This window comes from Euprymna scolopes, chromosome 18, assembly GCF_053919585.1.
Source record: "Euprymna scolopes isolate OS-2025 chromosome 18, ASM5391958v1, whole genome shotgun sequence".
NCBI classification, from domain to species: Eukaryota; Metazoa; Mollusca; class Cephalopoda; order Sepiida; family Sepiolidae; genus Euprymna; species Euprymna scolopes.
The window spans coordinates 81,039,000-81,062,508 of NC_136499.1; the positions used below are offsets into that span (position 1 = coordinate 81,039,000).

At 28.9% G+C, this 23,509-nt stretch overlaps 1 protein-coding gene across 8 annotated transcripts in view; it reads left to right on the forward strand.

Moving 5' to 3' along the window:
* Positions 1-23,509, forward strand: part of LOC145297666 (uncharacterized) — a 1,332,115-nt gene that overhangs the window by 322,519 nt on the left and 986,087 nt on the right. For all 8 annotated transcript variants that reach the window (XM_080143840.1, XM_080143841.1, XM_080143838.1 and 5 more), the window contains exon 6: positions 19,650-20,737. In XM_080143840.1, coding sequence (XP_079999966.1) covers positions 19,650-20,737 — 1,088 coding nt within the window. The remainder of the gene's footprint in view (positions 1-19,649; positions 20,738-23,509) is intronic.

Sequence of the window (23,509 nt, forward strand, 5' to 3'; positions counted from 1 at the left end):
GGTAGAGTTCTCAAAGGTCAAATCGTTGAACTTTGACTCCTCAATCGCCAAATTTCTGGTCAAAAACCGATCATATCGATTTTCCCAAAATCTCAATACCCTGTATATCAACTTTCGAGTCTATAAACCTAAAATTGACAGAGTTATTGCGTAGGGAAATGCAAACAGACACACACACAGACACACAGATACATACACAGACACGTTAACTTTTATAGATATATAGATATGTATATTTTATATATATATATATATATTATATATATATATGTATTATATATATATATGTATTATATATATATATGTATGTATTATATATATATGTATGTATTATATATATATGTATATATTATATATATATGTATGTATTATATATATATGTATATATTATATATATATGTATATATTATATATATATATATGTATATATTATATATATATGTATATATTATATATATATGTATATATTATATATATATATGTATATATTATATATGTATATATTATATATGTATATTTTATATATATGTATATATTATATATATGTATATATTATATATGTATATATTATATATGTATATATTATATATATGTATATATTATATATATGTATATATTATATATATGTATATATTATATATATGTATATATTATATACATGTATATATTATAGATATGTATATATTATAGATATGTGTATAGTATATATATGTATATATTATAGATATGTATATATTACAGATATGTATATATTATATATATATTATATATATGTATATATTATATATATATTATATATGTGTATATATTATATATATATATTATATATATATATTATATATGTGTATATATTATATATGTGTATATATTATATATATATTTTATATATATTTATATTATATATATATATATATTATATATTATATATATAATATATATATTTATATCATATTTATATTATATATAGAATATATATATTTGTATCATATATATATTATATATATATATTCATATTATATATATTCATATTATATATATATTTATATTATATATTATATATATATTTATATTATATATTATATGTATGTATGATATATATATTTATATATATTATATATATATTTATTTATATTATATATATATTTATATTATATATATATTTATATTATATATATATTTATATTATATATATATATATATATTTATATTATATATACATTTATATTATATATATTATGTATATACATGTTATATATATATTTGTATTATATATATATATATTTGTAATATATATATTATATATATATTTGTAATATATATATTATATATATATTTGTATTATATATATTATATATATATTTGTATATATATATATATTATATATATATTATATATATAATTATATATTATATATATATTTATATAATGCTAAAACTCTGTCGTTCTTTGTTGTTTGCTTGTTTGCTTGCACAATATCCTCTCCACCTCCTCCTCCTCCTCCTCCTCCTACTACTACTACTATGCCTTCTCTTCTTGCTACTACTATTACTTATCCTCTTTACAACTACTACTACGCCTCCTCCTCCTCCTCCTCCTCCTCCTCCTCTTACTACTACTACGCCTCCTCCTTCTTATCCTACTATTACTACTACTGGTTGACGTGTATTTTTCCTACTACTACTCTAAACAGAATGACTCATAGAAATATATCTATATATTTTTTTTTCATTTTAATATACTTTCATATAAATGTTTCTGTTATGTCACAAAAAAACTATTTTCTTTACATCTCAAGTGTCATGCTCATACATAATTCCATAGCTAATATAACATCCTGACCCCTTAGGGGATGTTTTGCAACTATTCTATATTACAATTAAAGAAAAATTATTTAAAAAAAGACTAGATGTAATCCACAGGTGTTTGCACAGAAACAAACATTTAATTTCACGCACTAGAGCAGATTAGGAAAAAAAATGTAAGGGAGGTAATCTTAGATAAAAAATTATACCACGAGAGTGACATCCCCGGCATCAGGTAATATAATACGAATTCAAACACTAAGCAAAAAAAAAACAATATTAAAATAAACACGCATAAATATAGGAATAAAATGACATAAAATTATATGATAATTGGAAAAAAAAACAAATAAGAAAAACAGGGAAAATTAAAACAAAAATAAACAATTAATAAATAAAACATAAAAATACAAAAGTACGGGTTAAAACGACAAACTATCTTTACATGACACCAAAAGATGGAGGAAGTAAGGAAGCATGGCTGTGGAAAATTTTTTACCCGAATACGATGTCCAGCATGTTAAAAATGTACCATTTATTGTAAAAATCTAATGGATAAACATCTGAAGAAGTTGGTGGGGGACAGGATATTTTTACGGAAACATAAATCGTAAAATTGCCAAGCTAATAATGAAACAGCTGTAATAGAAAAATCCAGGAAATAAACGAAGGTTATAAAAAAGCAAACGTGAATCTTTGAATTTTCAACAAAATTTTGGACTATATATGCTCTGTCCCTATGAAATGGACACATTGAGCTTAGCTCGAAATTAATGGTAAATGGTTTTAAAATAACAATCTATACCCGTTAAACGAAAACGGTATACATTGAAAGTAATGACATTTCAAAAAAAAACTTTTTAAAAAAATTATATATATATATTATATGCATATTATATATATATATATATATTATATATATCATATATATATATTATATATATATATTATATATATCATATATATGTATATTATATATATGTATATTATATATATGCATATTATATATATTATGTATATTATATATCATATATATATTATATATATATCAAATGTATATTATATATATAGAGAGAGAGAAAATAAAAAGGAACAAACCGTATTATGTGTTCATCAACGTTTCGTCTTTATTTCGAGACTTCCTCTGGATGAATGAGATTAAGAAACCAAAAAATATACCAGTACAAAATATTTGAAAATGTTTCACGTGCACAGTGTGACGCAGTTCTATTACAAAGAAACGAAAAATTGATGTTGGAACTTCAAAAAGGAGGGGGGGGGGGCTGGCGCTGTTAAAGAGAAGGAAATTTTAGTGACGTCATATAGTCGTTAATTTAATTTAAAACTATGAACGCAAGTTTATATTCTATTGGGAAAAAGATATATCTGTTGAAATTCAAATATAAGTTTGTAACAGAAATAAAATGAGTGTTTTTTTATATAATTTATTGATTGAGATTATGTATTAATTATTACAGGGGGTGTTTGAATTGGTGTGAGAAAGTTAACCTGTGTCCACAGTTAAATAATGTTCTTTTAATAACAGTTTACTTATTAATGGCGCTATGTTATAGAAACCTCCACATTGTTTAATAGTGCTTGAAATTGCAATAAGCGCAGATTCAAGAAGTCTCCGGCGCGGTTTATTTAAAATAAATTTAACTACTTTTGCTTGTTTAAAGTCAAAAGTGTGGTTATGTTGGAATGAATGAGAGAATAATGCACTTAGAGAATTGCTATTTTTTATATCTCTTTTGTGTTCATTGAGCCTTTTTTCCCATTTACGCTGAATTTCACCAACGTATTTATGATGGCAATTATGGCAAGGAATAGTATATATACCTCCATCGGAAACTGGTTTGTTATAGAGATGTTTCATGGTTTTTAATATATGTCTTATGGTTAGTGATGTAGTTTGTATGATAGGAATTTTTAGTTTGTTTAGTGTGTTATAGATTATTGTATTATTGGTGTGTGTAGGTAAAAGAAGATGTCTGTTTATGAGAGAAAGGTCTGGTGTGTATGATTTTTTATTATTATTAATTCTGGAAAATATTTGTGTGGCTTTTCTCTTAGCATTCAATTGAAATATGTCGGATATTGCAAGGTTTTCCAAATTTTTGTAAGGTATTTGAATTCTTCGTCCAGATATTCAGGACTGCAAATTCTGAAAGCGCATAAGAAGAAACCAATTATCATCCCTGTTTTTATTTTATTGTTATGGTGTGAATAGAAATGTATGTAATCGTTTTTGTGTGTAGTTTTGCAGTGAACTTTGAAGGATAGTTTATTATTAGATTTTATTATAAGTATGTCAAGAAAAGGTAATGAGTTATTGTTTTCTGTTTCATAGGTAAACTTTATGGAAGTCTCTAATGATATTTATGCGCGTATTTTCAGGAAGAAAAATTAAGATGTCGTCAATGTATCTGAAATACTCTGTGTTTGGAGGTAATCTGAATTTGAAAGGACCAGATTCTAGGAATTCTAAGAAAAGGCAAGCTAATACTCCACTAAGAGGGTTACCCATAGGAAGTCCAAAATTTTGTTTATAGAAATTGTTATTGAAATGAAAGTAAGTCATGTTAGTTATAAGTCTAATGATTTTTATAAGAGTGTCAGGAGGAAAAGGTAAGCTAATGTTAGATTTTTTTTAATGTTTAAGGAGTAAATTCAAGCATTTTTTAATGGGGACATTAGTGTATAATGATGTTATATCTAAGCTGTGAATAGTTTTGTTTTGCACGTTAATGTTTTTTATTTTGTTCAGTAAATCTCCGGAGTTCTTTATGTGGGAGGTGCTGATAGTGCCCAGTAGTGGAGTCAAAACGTTGGATATGGCACGTGCAATTTTGTGTGTGGCACTACCGATGCCGGATATTATAGGGCGCATAGGGATGTCTGGTTTGTGAATTTTTGGCAGGCCATATAGTGATGGAACATTGGGGTGGTATTCAATGTATGACATCCAAGTTTTATTGTATTTTATAAGTTTTTTATAAGATTGGTTGAAATTCTCAACACTTCGATTTACTGTCTTTAAATCAGTTTTGGTGTAAGTGTTGTTGTCTGCCAACAATGTGGAAATTTTTTCCAGGTATTCATCTTTTTCCATTAATACTATACCACCACCTTTATCAGCTGGTGATATAATCAAGCTCTTGTTATTCGCTAGGTGTTTCAAAGCATCTATGTATCTTGCCACAGAAATAACACCCTGTATGAAACCTTTTTGAAAATCCGTATCTTCATGTTTGTAATTCTTCAAAATTGCGTCGGTGGTAATATTTGAATGTATGCCAGTTGCGAATTTTAGTCCGAAACTAAGGGCTTCAATTTCAGTGTTTGAGAGTACTTTGGTAGAAAGATTTTGTATTAGATCCGGGCGTCCTATAGTTCTCCATTTGCTGTCGGAGATTAATTTTGTAAGTTTATTATCCAGTTTGTGACAATGGCGGGTGCTGAATCTTTAAATTGATTTGTTTATATTTAAGAAAAAATTGTGTGTCATGGTGTAGTTCTGTAGTAAGTCGTTAGCTAATGTTCGGGCTTCATGGAATAAATGAGAGCTTTGTTGTTTTAAAAGATCCGCTGAAGCAACTAAATATTTTTCAATGTAATCCGGGAAAATATGGTGCGAATATTTCAAATATTTAAATGTACTTTTGGGTATAATTTTTTCTTGTATACATTTAAGCAAAAAAGTTCTCCTGTTGTTGTGAGAGTTGGCAGCGATTAGTATTTCTTTGTATTGCCGCAATTTTTGCTTAAAAGTTTGGTGTTCCATATTAACAGAATGATGAAAATAATGGAAATAGGATTCCGACAAAATAGAGAAAATAAAAAGGAACAAACCGTATTATGTGTTCATCAACGTTTCGTCTTTATTTCGAGACTTCATCTGGATGAATGAGATTAAGAAACAAAAAAATATACCAGTACAGAATATTTGAAAATGTTTCACGTGCACAGTGTGACGCAGTTCTATTACAAAGATATATATATGCATATTATATATATGTATATTATATATATATGCATATAATATATATATTATATACATTATATATATATATATCGTATACATATTATATATATATATCAAATGTATATATTATATATATATTATATATATGTATATTGTATATATTATATATATGTATATCATATATACATATATATTATATATATGTATATTGTATATATTATATATATGTATATCATATATACATATATATTATATATATGTATATTGTATATATTATATATATGTATATCATATATACATATATATTATATATATGTATATTATATATATTATATATATATGTATATTAGATATATTATATATATATGTATATTATATATATGTATATTATATATATTGTATATATATGTATATTATATATATGTATATATATATATATATGTATATTATATATATGTATATTATATATATTATATATAATATATATAATATACATATATATAATATATATAATATATATATATGTATATTATATATATTATATATATGTATATTATATATATTCTATATATATATTATATATATGTATATTATATATATATTCTATATATATATTCTATATATATATATTCTATATATGTATATTATATATATATTAAATATATATATTATATATATGTATATTATATATATATTAAATATATATATTATATATATATATGTATATTATATATATATATTCTATATATGTATATTATATATATATTAAATATATATATTATATATATGTATATTATATATATATTAAATATATATATTATATATATATATGTATATTATATATATATATTCTATATATGTATATTAAATATATATTATATATGTATATTATGTATTATATATGTATATTATATATATTATTGCGTATAATCTATGTGTATATTATATATATATTATATATATATATATATATGTATATTATATAGGTATATTATATATATGTATAATATATATATGGTATATATATTATATATATTTATATTATATATATGTATATTGTATTATATATATATATGTATATCATATATATATATTATATATATGTATATATATTATATAAATATGTATATGTATTATATATATGTATATTATACGTATTATATACATGTATATTATATGTATTATATATATGTGTATTATATATATATGCATATTATATTTATTATATATATGTATATTGTATGTATTATATATATGCATATTGTATGTATTATATATATATGCATATTGTATGTAGTATATATATGCATATTGTATGTAGTATATATATGCATATTGTATGTAGTATATATATATGCATATTGTATGTATTATATATATGTATATTATATATATTATATATATATATATGTATATATATGTATATTATGTACATTATATATGTATGTATATTATGTATATTATATATATATGTATATTATATATATTATTTATATATATGTATATTATATATATATGCATATTATATATATTATATATATATATATTATATGTATATTATGTATATATGTATATTATATGCATGTATATTATAATATATATATGTATATTATATATCATATATATATGTATATTACATATTATATATATGTATATTACATATTATATATATGTATATTATATATCATATATATATGTATATTACATATTATATATATGTATATTATATATCATATATATATGTATATTACATATTATATATATGTCTATTATATATATTATATATATATTATATATGTATATTATATATCATATATATATGTATATTACATATTATATATATGTCTATTATATATATTATATATATGTATATTATATATTATATATGTATATTATGTATATGTATATTATATATATATTATATATATATCATATATGTATATCATATATATTATATATGTATAGTATGTAGATATGTATATTTTATACATATAATATAAATATGTATATATTATATATATATATTATATATGTATATTATATATATATATATATATATATATATTATATGCTTCGAAATGGTTTTTGCAGCCTTTTTATTTACTACTTATTTATTTATTTATTTATCGTTTTCTTTTCTTCTCATGTGTGTGTCCTCATCAACGTTTTTACATATATGTTCTTACATGTGGGTGTGTCATCTTATTTTTACCTTGAAAGGTCTCAATGTGTATTCGCAAATAATGTCATGTGTACATACCTGCTTGCCTTCTTCAGCAGATGATATCTTCTTGTCACTGGTGTCCATCTCATGGGGAGTGGTACTTACTGCTGCTAATGTATCGATAACACGCGATGGATTTGAAGCTTCAATTATTTTATTAAGGCAAGTCTATCATGTCGAAACCTGGTTGTCGCGGAGGGAGCTTAATCCCTCCCCCCATCTGCATTCTCTGCAGCCCAAAACCAACTCTCACCTGTGCCTGTCAACCGGAAGCCTATGACCATAATTTCCTTTACCCCTAATTTCCGGTGGACGGTACCCCTAATTTCCGGTGCATTCTATCTAGGTTGATACCGTTCCACCCTAACCTTCTGTGACCCCACCAAACTCGCTGATGGAAATCGAAAATATACTTACATAACATACTATTTCTCCAACTACCTAGATAGCATTTAAGCTGGGATTCCTAATACTACATCTGTATATAATATAAATATATATATATATATATTATAGATATATATTATATATGTATATATTATATATATATATATACATATATAAACCGTTTCAATCGCTTTATTACAGATTAGTAAAATATCAATATTTCCCTAAATATACGTCACAAAAAATGAAAAGTGTACCATCAAAGGGATGCTTTAAGTTTAATTATTTCCCAAAGTTTTATTTAAATTCATGCTATATTCACAAACTAATCGGATTTTATTTATAATCAAAGAAATTTTTCCTGGCATCGCTTTATTGCAGATCTCTTACAATGCCAAAAAATCAGGCGAATAAATGTTATTAAAAAGTAAAGGATACTTGCTGAACTCGCAGTAGGATTGTCAATCAAAAATTTAGCCACAAAGCTGGAATTGGATCCGAAAACCTTGGCTGCATTCTTGAACAATTTGAACACCAAATCCAGAAAAATAAAGGCATCAGGCGAAACATTTTAGATCATGATATTCAGAAAATTCCTAGGGAAGTCAACCGAAACACAAATAGCACCAGTGCTTTCATTTTTGCAAAAGCTGGAATCGCATGCACGATACAATGTGTTGAATGAGATTGCAAGGAACATCAAACCTCTTCCAATGCCTCTTTTGAGCAAACAACATAGGGAAAAACGAATGGCTTGGACACAGAATTACATAATAATTAATTTCCAACAGGTCCTATTTAGTAATGAGGCCCATGCTACTCTTGATGGTCCGTATAGATGGACCAAAGTTTGAAACCCAAACGGAATTCCGACCCGTTACAGAGTTCATCGCAAACGAGGAGGTGGGGCATCATGTTTTGGTGGGGAATCATTGGGGATAAGTTGGTTGGACCATTCCGAGCACCAGAGGATGTAAAGTTTATCAACAATGCGTACACGGCCTTTTTTGATAATTATTTGTCGACATAGATAGAGGACCTACCATTGTCACGTCGCTTTCAGATGATTTCCATGAGATACTTTAAATCTTTTAATGAAACTGGATCGTTTGATTTGCTATGCAACTCAGAATAAATCTAAAAAAAATGGAGTTTATATTAAAATATAAAAACGAGTAAAAATTTACTCCAAAAATCTATCATCAAAATATTAAAGACATATGAAAATATAATATGCAGGCAAACATTAATTGCTGTAAATATATAAGGAAAAAATTATTATCCCCTTTCCCTTTTCCTCCTCTTTTTTTTTCTATATTTCTTTTTTCATTATCTAAGAGGGAGAATAAATGAAAACGAAAGGAAAAAAAGAAATTAGAAAAACGCGCTGGAAAAAAAAAAGAAAGGGAGCAATAAATTAGTTAAAATAAGTCAGAATAAGGACACAATGTGAAAATGTCAAAAGCCTATGAACATAGACACTGCATAAAGCATAGACATGGAAGTATATATGTATGAGCACAACTACTCGTGCAGACAAAGTATCAAAGCAGACAAAAAGAATGTGGGTAATGTGTGGTCATGTCATCATAAGCAAAAATCAGTTAGAATTATATTTAGCAACAGAATAAGGAAAAAAGAAAAGAAAAAAGGTTTAAGAATAAAAGTAAAAATAAATAATAAAAGATAAAAACAATAGAAATATAAATAAATAGGATACTCATAAATAAATCAGAAAACATGGTATGGATACATAAATAGGCACATACACAAAAAATATATATATACGTTTACACACACACACACACACACACACATATATATATATATATAATATATATATATATATATATATATATATATATAAAGAGCTAAGTTGGCAGAACATCAGGCTGAGATAAAAGCCTTAGCTGCACAAATAAAAATAAAACCAAAAACTTTGAAGCAAAAAGGATAAATAAACTTTTTGCAACAAACCCAAGAATTGTCTATAGGAGCCTCATTAAAGATGAAATAAAGGTGAGCTCCCCACCAACACAAGAAGTTGAAAACTTCTGGAGGCCACTCTATGAGGACACTTAAGTACATAAAGAAAACAACTGGATAAATACCATCAAAGAGGAGAACAAGGAGAAAGAAAAGATGCCAGCTCTAAAAATTACCAAGGAGGCTGTCTGCAGGAAGGTAGCTCAATGCAGTAATTTCAAGACCCCAGGAGTAGATCAAATACCTAATTTCTGGCTGAAAAAAATGAGCGCACTTCATCATCACTATGCCAAGGCATTCAATAGAATCATCAGTGGAGATGAAGAGCCGCCTGAGTGGTTTACTGTAGGTAGTACATCACTTATTCCCAAAAATGAGGGCACCCACATGGCTAGCAAATATAGACCAATCTGCTGCCTCACAACAACCTACAAGCTCCTAACAGGGATAATCGCTGATGCAACATACGATTATCTGATTGCTGATGATTACCTTGAAAGTGAGCAGAGGGGGTGTACGAGGAAAAAGCTAGGCACAAAAGACCAACTCCTTGTAAACAGAACCATATTAGAAGACTGTAGAAGACAAAGAAATCTGTCAATGGCCTGGATTGATTACACAAATGCCTTTGACAGTATCATTCCTGGATCCTTCGCTGTTTGGAGTTGTACAATGTGCATACTGATATTACATCATTCCTTCAAAGACAAATGTCCAGATGGTGCACATCAATTACATTACAGCACACGGAAGGAAGGATACAGACCCCAAACATAAAGATCAAGCGAGGAATATTTCAAGGAGACAGCCTCTCACTGCCCCTTTTCTGCCTCACAATGGATCCACTAAGTAAGCTACTTAAGCGATCCAACGCTGGATACAATCTCAGCATGGCCAGAAAGAAGGAAGAAAATAAAAGAGTAAACCATCTACTCTTTATGGACGACTTGAAACTCTATGTCTCTCTGATAGGCATTGTTAAAAATTATACAGAGGACATCTGCATGGAATTTGGATTCGACAAATGCGCTAAGTGCATCATAAAGAAAGGAAGAAAGACAGCATCAGAACATCTTAATCTTGACAATGGCTCTATTGAAGACCTTGAAGAGGATGCTGTCTATAAATACCTGGGAGTAGAGGAGAATGAGACACTTGAACATGGAAAGATGAGATAAATAGTGCAGGGAGAATACTTCAAGCGACTTTAAAAAATTCTCTCATCAGAACTGTCACCAAAAAACAAAATCACTGCCATCAATCAATTGGCAATACTTGTTGTCTCTTATGGATTTGGCATAATCAATTGGCCACAAAACTGCATCAATAGCCTTGATGTAAAAACTCGGAAAATGCTGGCCCTTCATAAAGTCATTTGCAAACACCAGTGCATGGACAGACTGTACTTACCACGGAGAGAAGGTGGTTTAGGCCTCACTGAAATAAACCATGCATACCGAGCTTCAGTGGTAAGCATAGACCAATATATCAAATGTTCTTCTGACTCCAAAATAAAAATGGTGAATGAACATCACACCAATGTTTGCCCCAGCGGACGTCAACTACAAAGCTCGGTGAAAATTTCAGTGGTAACACACTGGACAACACAATAGAAGAATATGACAACCCAGCAACCCTAATCGCCCGAAATAAGAGAAAAGAGTATACAAAAAGGGAACTAAAGACAAGATTAGAAAGATGGCAACAACATAAGAAAGCAGGCAGGTTCATGGAAGAACAGAACCAGAGCTACATTGGCAAGGAGGCCTCACTGCAATAACTTAAAAGTGACAAATTTCCATTTGATGAAGAACGATTAATGATAGCTGCACAAGACCAAGGCTTACTCACAAATGGATTTAAGAAAATGGCTGGTCTACAAAAAACGACCAATGCAGATTCTGTCACTCAGCTGTTGAAAGTGCAAGCCACCTAATGTCTCGATGCAAGATCCTTCTAGCCGATGGTCATTACACTGCTCGCCACAACAAAGTATGTGGATACTTACATTGGAAAATCTGTGGAGAGATGCAACTAGATAGGTCGTTGAACATCTGGGAACATGAACCACCACCGATAGCATCAAATGGAAAAGTGAGAGTGTTCTACGACAAAGACATACAGGCAGGCAGATACATAAAAGACAAGGCCATCAAGCCAGATATAGTAATATGGAACAAGCCCGAAAGGACTGCACTCATTATCGACGTCACAGTTCCAAACGACTTTGGCCTTAATAGAGCAGAACGGGAAAAGATAACAAAATATCAGGACCTAAAAAATGATCTAAAAACAACAAGATCTCTGAAAGAAATAAACATTATACCAGTTGTGACAGGTGCAACTGGCCTAATAAAAAAGAACCTTAAAAAATACTTAGAAGCAATCCCTGGAAAACCAAGCTGTAAGGAAATACAGATAGCAGCCATAAAGGGAACAGTGTCTATTCTTAAAAGAGCCCTCGGATATAAATTTAAACTATAATAGAATCAAGTGTTAGCTCCAGGAAGGAGCCCCTTGATCTCTTCAAACTAACAAAAGTAATATATATATATATATATATATATATATATATATATATATATATATATATATATATATCCAAAAAAATATCTGATAGGGAAACAAACGGAACAAATATATAATGCAAGCAGTGATTATATATTTAGGATAAAGGTAACAAATATAAATAAAAATAAAAGATCATAAAAATTATCTAGTAACCGTGTCTGATAGAACAAAGAGATGGCTTCAACTGTCTACAGGAATATATTGCAATCCAAAAAAACGACAGAAAATAAATTAGCAGGAAGTGCAAATAAAAGAGGGGGAAAGGAATAGAAAATAGCGAAGAGACATGAAAGAAGAAGAAAAGAAGTATAGGGTATTAAGATAAAGGAGAGGACGATGGTGGTGTATCTGTAGGGCCCAATATTTGAGTGTTCGCCCATGCTTAGAATGGAAAATAGCTTCATTTTTTTTAATTTATTATATTATTTTTAGAAGAGGATATTATTAAGACTGCCTCTGAAATGCAGAGTTGGCAGAATTTAGAGATGGGAGGGGGGATGAGATTTACATTTTTTTTCAAAATTGACCTTAAGAAGAAAGATATATTATTAGACTTAAGATTCCTAACTAGTTTTGGTAAAGAAGTTTGATTGTTATTGCTATCATTGGCCATTTTACAGGAATATATGAGATGAGATGCTTTTCTTTATTGGAAAAGATGATGCACCAATATAGTTGTAAGTTTTCAGAGGACAACAGAATAAACTGAGGCTAAAACGGAGTGGAGAAGGTCTAGTGTCATTCATTATAGGTGATAGGCTAACTTGTAAAATCTATTGGAGATAAGGATTGAGGAATTCTGAGAAATTACTATCATTTACTATTGCACTAGGTGAAGTAAGTGTTTAAGCCTTTCTAAAAAAATTCTACTTGATAATTGAAGAAAGTATGAAATATGATACGTATTATTATTTAGGCTAGATTCAAGCAAGTCAGTCACGATATATGTGTAAATTATATCATTGTGTATACAATTATTATCAAGAGACATTAGCGGGAAACTTGGGAATTACAATTTAGAAAAAATATCTTATAGTAAATAAAACTCATTTGTCTTGGAAGATTATTCATCAGTATAAATTCTCAAATGTAAACATGAATTAAAAATATACTCAACATTTATTGTCAAAGTTCTCAAATTAAACAAAAGTTAATATATACATATATAAATTGAATTAATTCGATAATGGATTTCAAGTATTTTTTCATATATTTTATAGCAAAGAGTAGGATACTTTTGAATTTAACATTCTGTCATTTTTAGTTCACAGATACATTCTGTCAATTTTATTTCAGATACATTCTGTCATTGGTATTTCACAGATGCAGTCTGTCAATTTTATTTCACAGATACATTCTGTCAATTGTATTTCACAGATACATTCTGTCAATTGTATTTCACAGATACATTCTGTCAATTGTATTTCACAGATACATTCTGTCAATTGTATTTCACAGATACAGTCTGTCAATTGTATTTCACAGATACATTCTGTCAATTGTATTTCACAGATACATTCTGTCAATTGTATTTCACCGATACATTCTGTCAATTGTATTTCACCGATACATTCTGTCAATTGTATTTCATAGATACAGTCTGTCAATTGTATTTCACAGATACATTCTGTCAATTGTATTTCACTGATAAATTCTGTCAATTCTATTTCACAGATACATTCTGTCAATTGTATTTCACAGATACATTCTGTCAATTGTATTTCACAGATACATTCTGTCAATTGTATTTCACAGATACATTCTGTCAATTTTATTTCACAGATGCATCCTGTCAATTGTATTTCACAGATACATTCTGTCAATTTTATTTCACAGATACATTCTGTCAATTGTATTTCACAGATACATTCTGTCAATTGTATTTCACAGATACATTCTGTCAATTGTATTTCACAGATACATTCTGTCAATTTTATTTCACGGATACATTCTGTAAATTGTATTTCACAGATGCATTCTGTCAATTGTATTTCACAGATACATTCTGTAAATTGTATTTCACAGATGCATTCTGTCAATTGTATTTCACTGATACATTCTGTCAATTTTATTTCACAGATGCAGTCTGTCAATTTTATTTCACAGATACATTCTGTCAATTGTATTTCACATATGCAGTCTGTCAATTTTATTTCACAGATACATTCTGTCAATTGTATTTCACAGATACATTCTGTCAATTGTATTTCACAGATACATTCTGTCAATTGTATTTCACAGATACATTCTGTCAATTTTATTTCACAGATGAATTCTGTCAATTGTATTTCACAGATACATTCTGTCAATTGTATTTCACAGATACATTCTGTCAATTGTATTTCACAGATGCATTCTGTCAATTTTATTTCACATATGCATTCTGTCAATTTGATTTCACAGATGCATTCTGTCAATTGTATTTCACAGATACATTCTGTCAATTTTATTTCACAGATATATTCTGTAAATTGTATTTCACAGATACATTCTGTCAATTTTATTTCACAGATACATTCTGTCAATTGTATTTCACAGATGAATTCTGTCAATTTTATTTCACAGATACATTCTGTCAATTGTATTTCACAGATACATTCTGTCAATTTTATTTCACAGATACATTCTGTAAATTTTATTCCACAGATACATTCTGTCAATTGTATTTCACAGATACATTCTGTCAATTTTATTTCACAGATACATTCTGTCAATTGTATTTCACAGATACATTCTGTCAATTGTATTTCACAGATACATTCTGTCAATTGTATTTCACAGATACATTCTGTCAATTGTATTTCACAGATACATTCTGTCAATTTTAGTTCACAGAAACATTCTGTCAATTTTAGTTCACAGATACATTCTGTCAATTTTAGTTCACAGATACATTCTGTCATTTGTATTTCACTGATACATTCTGTCAATTGTATTTCACAGATACATTCTGTCAATTGTATTTCACAGATACATTCTGTCAATTGTATTTCACAGATACATTCTGTCAATTGTATTTCACAGATACATTCTGTCAATTGTATTTCAGAGATACATTCTGTCAATTGTATTTCACAGATACATTCTGTCAATTTTATTTCACAGATACATTCTGTCAATTTTAGTTCACAGCTACATTCTGTCAATTTTATATCACAGATATATTCTGTCAATTGTATTTCACAGATACATTCTGTCAATTGTATGTCACAGATGCATTCTGTCAATTATATTTCACAGATGCATTCTGTCAATTTTATTTCACAGATACATTCTATCAATTGTATTTCACAGATACATTCTGTCAATTTTATTTCACAGATACATTCTGTCAATTTTATTTCAGATACATTCTGTCAATTTTATTTCACAGATATATTCTGTCAATTGTATTTCACAGATACATTCTGTCAATTTTATTTCACAGATACATTCTGTCAATTTTATTTCACAGATGAATTCTGTCAATTTTATTTCACAGATACATTCTGTCAATTGTATTTCACAGATACATTCTGTCAATTTTATTTCACAGATACATTCTGTAAATTTTATTCCACAGATACATTCTGTAAATTGTATTTCACAGATACATTCTGTCAATTGTATTTAACGGATACATTCTGTCAATTTTATTTCACAGATACATTCTGTCAATTGTATGTCACAGATACATTCTGTCAATTGTATTTCACAGATACATTCTGTCAATTGTATTTCACAGATACATTCTGTCAATTTTAGTTCACAGATACATTCTGTCAATTTTAGTTCAGATACATTCTGTTATTTGTATTTCACTGATACATTCTGTCAATTGTATTTCACAGATACATTCTGTCATTTGTATTTCACTGATACATTCTGTCAATTGTATTTCACAGATACATTCTGTCAATTGTATTTCACAGATACATTCTGTCAATTGTATTTCACAGATACATTCTGTCAATTGTATTTCACAGATACATTCTGTCAATTGTATTTCACAGATACATTCTGTCAATTTTATTTCACAGATACATTCTGTCAATTTGTTTCACAGATACATTTTGTCAATTTTATTTCACAGATACATTCTGTCAATTTTCTTTCAGATGCATTCTGTCATTTGTATTTCACAGATGCAGTCTGTCAATTGTATTTCACAGATACATTCTGTCAGTTGTATTTCACAGATACATTCTGCCAATTTTATTTCACAGATACATTCTGTCAATTTTAGTTCACAGATACTTTGTCAATTTTATTTCACAGATACATTCTGTCAATTGTATTTCACAGATACATTCTGTCAATTGTATTTCACAGATACATTCTGTCAATTTTATTTCACAGATACATTCTGTCAATTGTATTTCACAGATACATTCTGTCAATTGTATTTCACAGATACATTCTGTCAATTGTATTTCACAGATACATTCTGTCAATTGTATTTCACAGATACATTCTGTCAATTTTAGTTCACAGATACATTCTGTCAATTTTAGTTCACAGATACATTCTGTCAATAGTAGTTCACAGATGCATTCTGTCAATTTTATTTCACAGATACATTCTGTCAATTTTATTTCACAGATACATTCTGTCAATTTTGTTTCACAGATACATTCTGTCAATTTTAAAAACAAAATTCAACTTGTTTAGACGATTACATGTGAAACCCCCTAAAAATAATTGGGAAAAAGAAAACAAAAAAAGGATTAGTTTGGAATTAAAAATGGAGGATCAGTTTAACATATAATTTAATATAAAATAATCCCTCATTTCCGGGCCATACTAGCCTCTTAGGGAGTTAGCTCTTCAAATTATTTTGTTATTTCTCAGATTGAAAAGTTATCCCAAAATATTTACTATTACTTAAGTTGAGTAGTAAACCCTTCTACTAAAAGAAATCTTTCTGACAAGCCCTCCCACAAAAAGCTCTCTTTACCTTGCCTTTAACCCCATATCCTTCTAGGAAATCCTCCATTAACTACTAGCCCCAAGTCTAAAAAAAAAGCAGATCTGTCTTAACCAAAGAAAAAACTACTCGCATGGATGATAAACTGATAAACATATTATTTTAGGAAATGAGTGATAGCAAATTTAATTTTATTAGGGAAGTTCAGTTGCTAAAACTTGCATAAGATACTCAAATGCTGAATTATCTTCTTTTAAATGGTTGCATTGTATTCACCAGTTAATTTTTAACAAAATTTTATCAATGAAAGCACAAAAGAAATTTGACTATAAATTTAAAAAAAAAAATGTTTTTTTTTCTTTCAGCTTTAAATTTAAAAATTTAGGGATGAATTTTGATAATTTAAAAACTAAAGATCTTTGATCAATTTATATTGTATAAGTATCTTTTTTCTTTTCTTTTTCTTTTTTTTTTGTGAGCCTGTGTTCTTTTGACGTAATATGCTGTTTTATTACTCCTGGCAATAAAATTGTCTTAATCTGCCCCATATTTTTAGTCATTGTCTTTCATTTTCTCATTATCTGCCATTATTAATCGCCCACTTTAACAAATTAGAAAAATTAAAAACACCTGAGTAGGGCATTGCTTACACCGTTTTTAATAGAACCATTAAAGCTCAATATCACTAGATAAATATGAAAATAAAATGGATTTATTGTTATCATTAAAAAATAATGCAGTATACAACCACATATTTATTTTATTCCTTTATGCATCATTCTTTGCTTCCACTTCTAGGTCAGCATATTTCAAACATTAAATAATTTTAATTCTTTTTAACAGTTGAAAGTACAGATTATTCCTGGCTTCACTTTTTTCTTATTAAGGTGAATTTACTTATCCTTCATTTTCAAACTGGCAGGCAAAGATGGAAAGGAGAGAGCAAGTTGAAGTCACTTCTACTGTTTGATGTTTAAAGGCATCACATCTGTCTCAAATAAGTCTTTTTTTTTGTTTTGCAGATCCTATTTTACTACATATTTTGGAATTTAAATTGTAATGTTTTTGTTGTGAGTTATGTTCACAAATATCTTATTTAATGAATTAGATTAAAGCATTTCTGTCAATATATCTTAATATATGTTCATATATATTCAATATATGTTAATATTTTCAGTTTAACGTTGAAGATTATTTTTCAATAGGGATATCTATACAATTGTATTATTTATTGTTTGTTAAAATCTTAAAACTTACCATTATGGATCTTATTATTAGTGGATATATGATCCTGCCTAAAAAGTTTGTTGATTATATGCAAAACATACAAATAATACTCTTATGGTCTAAAATGCTACCAAAGGCAAAATAAGTTGCTTTTCTGTAATTAACCACTTAAAAAATTAGTACAAACCTGTTTGTAAGCAGTCTGAAAAGTTCTGTGTTGACAAAAAGATGGAACAAAAAAGAAAAATCTTTTTATATGCTTGCAGTATTGTCACCTGACATGCAAGTGACATGCTTCTGGTTGGATATAAAAAGTCTGATTCTTCAGAGAGTGGCTTGATTTTGGATTTGGATGTTAGAGTAGCAAGTGTCCTCAGCAGTGTGTTGTGTTCTAGAGTTGAGTTTTTGATAGCAGGGCATTGAGATTTGGAGTTGAGTTTTGACAGTAAAGCTTGAGATTTGGAGTAGCGAATTTTTGGCAGCAGTGTGTCGAATTTAACATTTGTTTATTTTAACCACAACTTCTTATGTTAATATTCTTTTCTCTTTTTCTTCTAGGAGGAACTGAAAAAGTCTGGTGCTTTTGAAGCAACAAGAGACTTATCTGATGACAGCGGAGGAGAAAGAGATGAGGAAGAGACTGAATTCATGAAGAGTGAATATGCCACTTTACCAGTGCGAGTTGATCTTGCTTGGCCAGAGCGGAAAGGAAATGGTGATGAAGGTGTTGAACAATCGGAACTTTCTGAAGGCAGTTCAAAGAATTCTATAATTGATCAATCTGCAAGTAGCCCAATGAAAACATCGCTATCATTTAGATCTAAAGATTTTCGAAAATATCAAGGAAGCCAGGGAAAAGGTGAACCAAAACTTATAAATGTTCCCTCACCTTCTCAAAGCGAATTTCAAGATTTTCAATCTGCAGCCAGTGATGAAAGTAGAATTCTTGTAACTGCTGCCGAAATTCACAGCAAAGATGCTAGCAAACAACAATTCAAAGCTGGTACCGCTCAAGAGGCAAGTGATGCCTTTGTCAATGTCTTAGTGAAGACCTCGCCTATAGAAACACCAAGCTTTAGCCCCCAAGGAAACATCCCACTGGCCGATGATTTAACAACTGTCTCTGACAACGGCCAGTCTTCTGCTTTTCGAAGTGAGTGTATCTTTGAGAATGATGCTGAAAAAGTGTTTCTTGGCACCACTGATACCTCAGCGGAGGTTGATCCTTGTCTCGAAGAATCCTCACAAATTTTTCCAATGCCTAACCTCGAGGAGGTGCAACCTGCTTCATCTATTACGTCTTCTGCTGATTCCAAGGCAGCCTGGTTTTCAGCGAGTGTGACAGCGCCAGGACAGCCCCGATTGGCTACATTCCGCCCTGTCTCTCCAAGGGCTGCATCTCCGGGAAAGCTTGGGAGTCCAATGACGCCCGACTCGGGAGATGAAACCAATGGACGCTCACAGTCTAATCAGTCTACCCCCAAACGCAGCAAAACCCTCTTGGGTGTGGCGCCACCTCAAGTTCCCCAAAAATATCACACTCTCAAGGAAGGTAAAAGTGCAGAGAGTCCTAAAGATGAACAACCAGGACAAGGGCCAGGAAATAGTGGAACGGTAGGCAGGAAACCGTCTCCTGGATCAAAACAGTAAGTAGATTCAACATTTTGTGTCTACAAGTTATATAAAAATGTAGTGTTATTTAACCATAATACATGATCATAACAAACATTTTTATTAAACAGATCAATATGATATAAGTATCTTGTACAATAATTGTTATTAAATGGCTTTATCAGTATATATAGCTAAAATATATAAATATATAAATAGATTGCATCTTGCATTTACAAGTATGATATATTCAAATTTAATTTTCTTGTAACCAAAAATTGAAAGCCAATAAATGACATAAAGCTTAACAGGTCAATTGTTCTTCTGTGCGAAGAATGAAATTACAAATATTTTCCTAAAATAGTTTGACATTAATTTATACAGCATGTAAAAGCCTTACCATGCGGAATAAATACAATGAGCTTATATTGAGCTCCATGTACTTGACCTATTTCAACCAACAAACAGGTTAATCTAGAATAGCATTAATATTGTTTTTAATAAAGTTCTATTCTTCTGCTGGGTAGCAAATAACATCTACAGAACAGATCTTGCAAAGGAAAGACTAGTAGAATCTTCTACCTTTTCTTTAACAAATTGTCTGGAGATGTCACTATACACTGTGGCTCCATGATTTGCAAGTTACATGGGGGGGGGTATATGTTTATTTGCTTTCAACAATATCGCCCACTTCTACTCAAAATGAGTGCTATTTCTAAATATTTACTTAATATGTTTATCAATGATATAGGAGTTTTTCAGTTTCTAGCGTCAACCTAATATTAGTAAAATGTTCCTAGTGAACCCAACATAAGTGTGCATGCTATTCCCCACCCTTATGCTACATTTATGGAGTATATTTATAAATATGCAATTTCCCCAGTAGACACACTCGTGTTTCGACAATTGCATTGTTCTTTTGCTACCAGTAATAGGAGTTCATTAATATCTTTTATTTGCCTGTTAAACTTTAGTTCTATTGTAACTAAGTTGGATTGTTAGAAGTTGAAAAGGATAATTTAACAGAATTTTTATTTATAACATTATCTATTCTGCTCTCTTGTTGAAAAGGATAATATATTTTGGAGAAGTCTGAGATAAAGCTTACTATACAGGGAGTTGAACCATTTTGTAATTCATTTTCAAGTTTAATATCAATACATCTGTATTTGTTTTTCCTATGAATTTATGATATCAAATTATGAGGCTTTCTGTTATTCTATGAACACCTTTATCTTCACGATTGGATCCGTTAAAGCTAATTTTTCTTTATACTCAGAACCAGAGCAACATTACAGTATTTAATTTTATTAAATAATTTTTCGTTTTTGGACAGTTTTGTAATTATATTAAAGACGAATCGAATATAAATTTTTTTACAAGTGGTGGATGCTTAGAGTTATTATCTATGTAGTACAGCATATGGTTTAGTTTGCAGTAGAGTTTATAGGTATTATAAACTAAATTTGAAGTAATGGCTAAAACGTTTACTATACTATAATTGATATCTCTAGATATTCTTAAAAACATTCCTGTAGCCTTTTTCCTTCTATCTAGGTTTTGCTGAGTAGAATTTACAGAGAATAGTCTATGTAGCCACCCTCTCCAACAATCCCAATATATCCTTATGAATTTTCTTCTAAATATAAATCCCTAGAGGATTAGTCACCTTACTGAATATCTGTACTCCATAGTGACATTGAAATTATTCTCCATACCCTTTCTGGTACATAATTCAGTGTTATATGAGATTAGTGTTCTTCTACTTTTATAATGCTAATTTCCAGATTAGTTATTAGATTCGTTTTACCCATGTCCAGATATGTATCTAATAACGAAGGGAATATTGTAGGGTAAGGGCTGTATGAGTGAAACATAACTTTATCAAGTTCTTGAAATTTTATTCAAAAAGAATTACTTTTCAAAATAAAAATTTACTGTTTGAACCAAAGAATACAATGTTTAAACTAATTTCCTTAATCCATGGATTTTCAATGTAAGTACATCTTCTCAGAGGAAAAACACTAGCAAAATATTAATATTGCTAAATAGCACATACAGAGAAAATATTAAAGATTAAATGCCTTTAAGGGACATAGAGGAATGGAATTAGTGTTAAAAGCATAAAAAGGATACGATAATTCGTATCCAAATACAGAATTAATCCTTGAAAAAAGTAGGATGGTAATATTAAGTCCCATATTGTTTGAAGATTAAATGTAGTTAAAAATCAAATGGTAAGGCATCCAAAGCAGTGGGCAGCAATCCGTTGCGAATATAATTAATCCGTTTCATTGTTGGTAGTACAAGACAGCATTAGTATGTTTCTTTGTATACATTTAAATCAAGGTTGAAGTTCAATTTCGTTAAAAATAAATAATAAAATAAAGTTGTCATATTTTTTTTTTTAATTTGGATTGGATTTACATTAATATCCGGGAAATTTTGAAAACTTAAAAGACAAGCAGTTGGTATTAAAAAAAACGCTTATGTGCAAATAATGATCCCTGATGAATTGAAAAATTAAATATCATATTTTATATTCTGAGCGCTGGGGATGGGGAGGGTAAAATAGAAAGACGAAAAAAGAAACACTGAAAAAAGTTATTATTGGTAGAGGGTGTTGGGTGGGATTGCAGCAGTCATTCAGAAAGACAGGCCATGGCATGTAATTTGGCCAAGGTGAAATATATCTGAAAGGAAAGAAAGGGGAAAGGGCCGGAAAGTCCAGCGCCTGCAAGGAAAAGCGGGAGAGGGGTAGATCAATGAGCAAAGTAAGTGATGGTAGCTGTCATTAGATTGAAGCT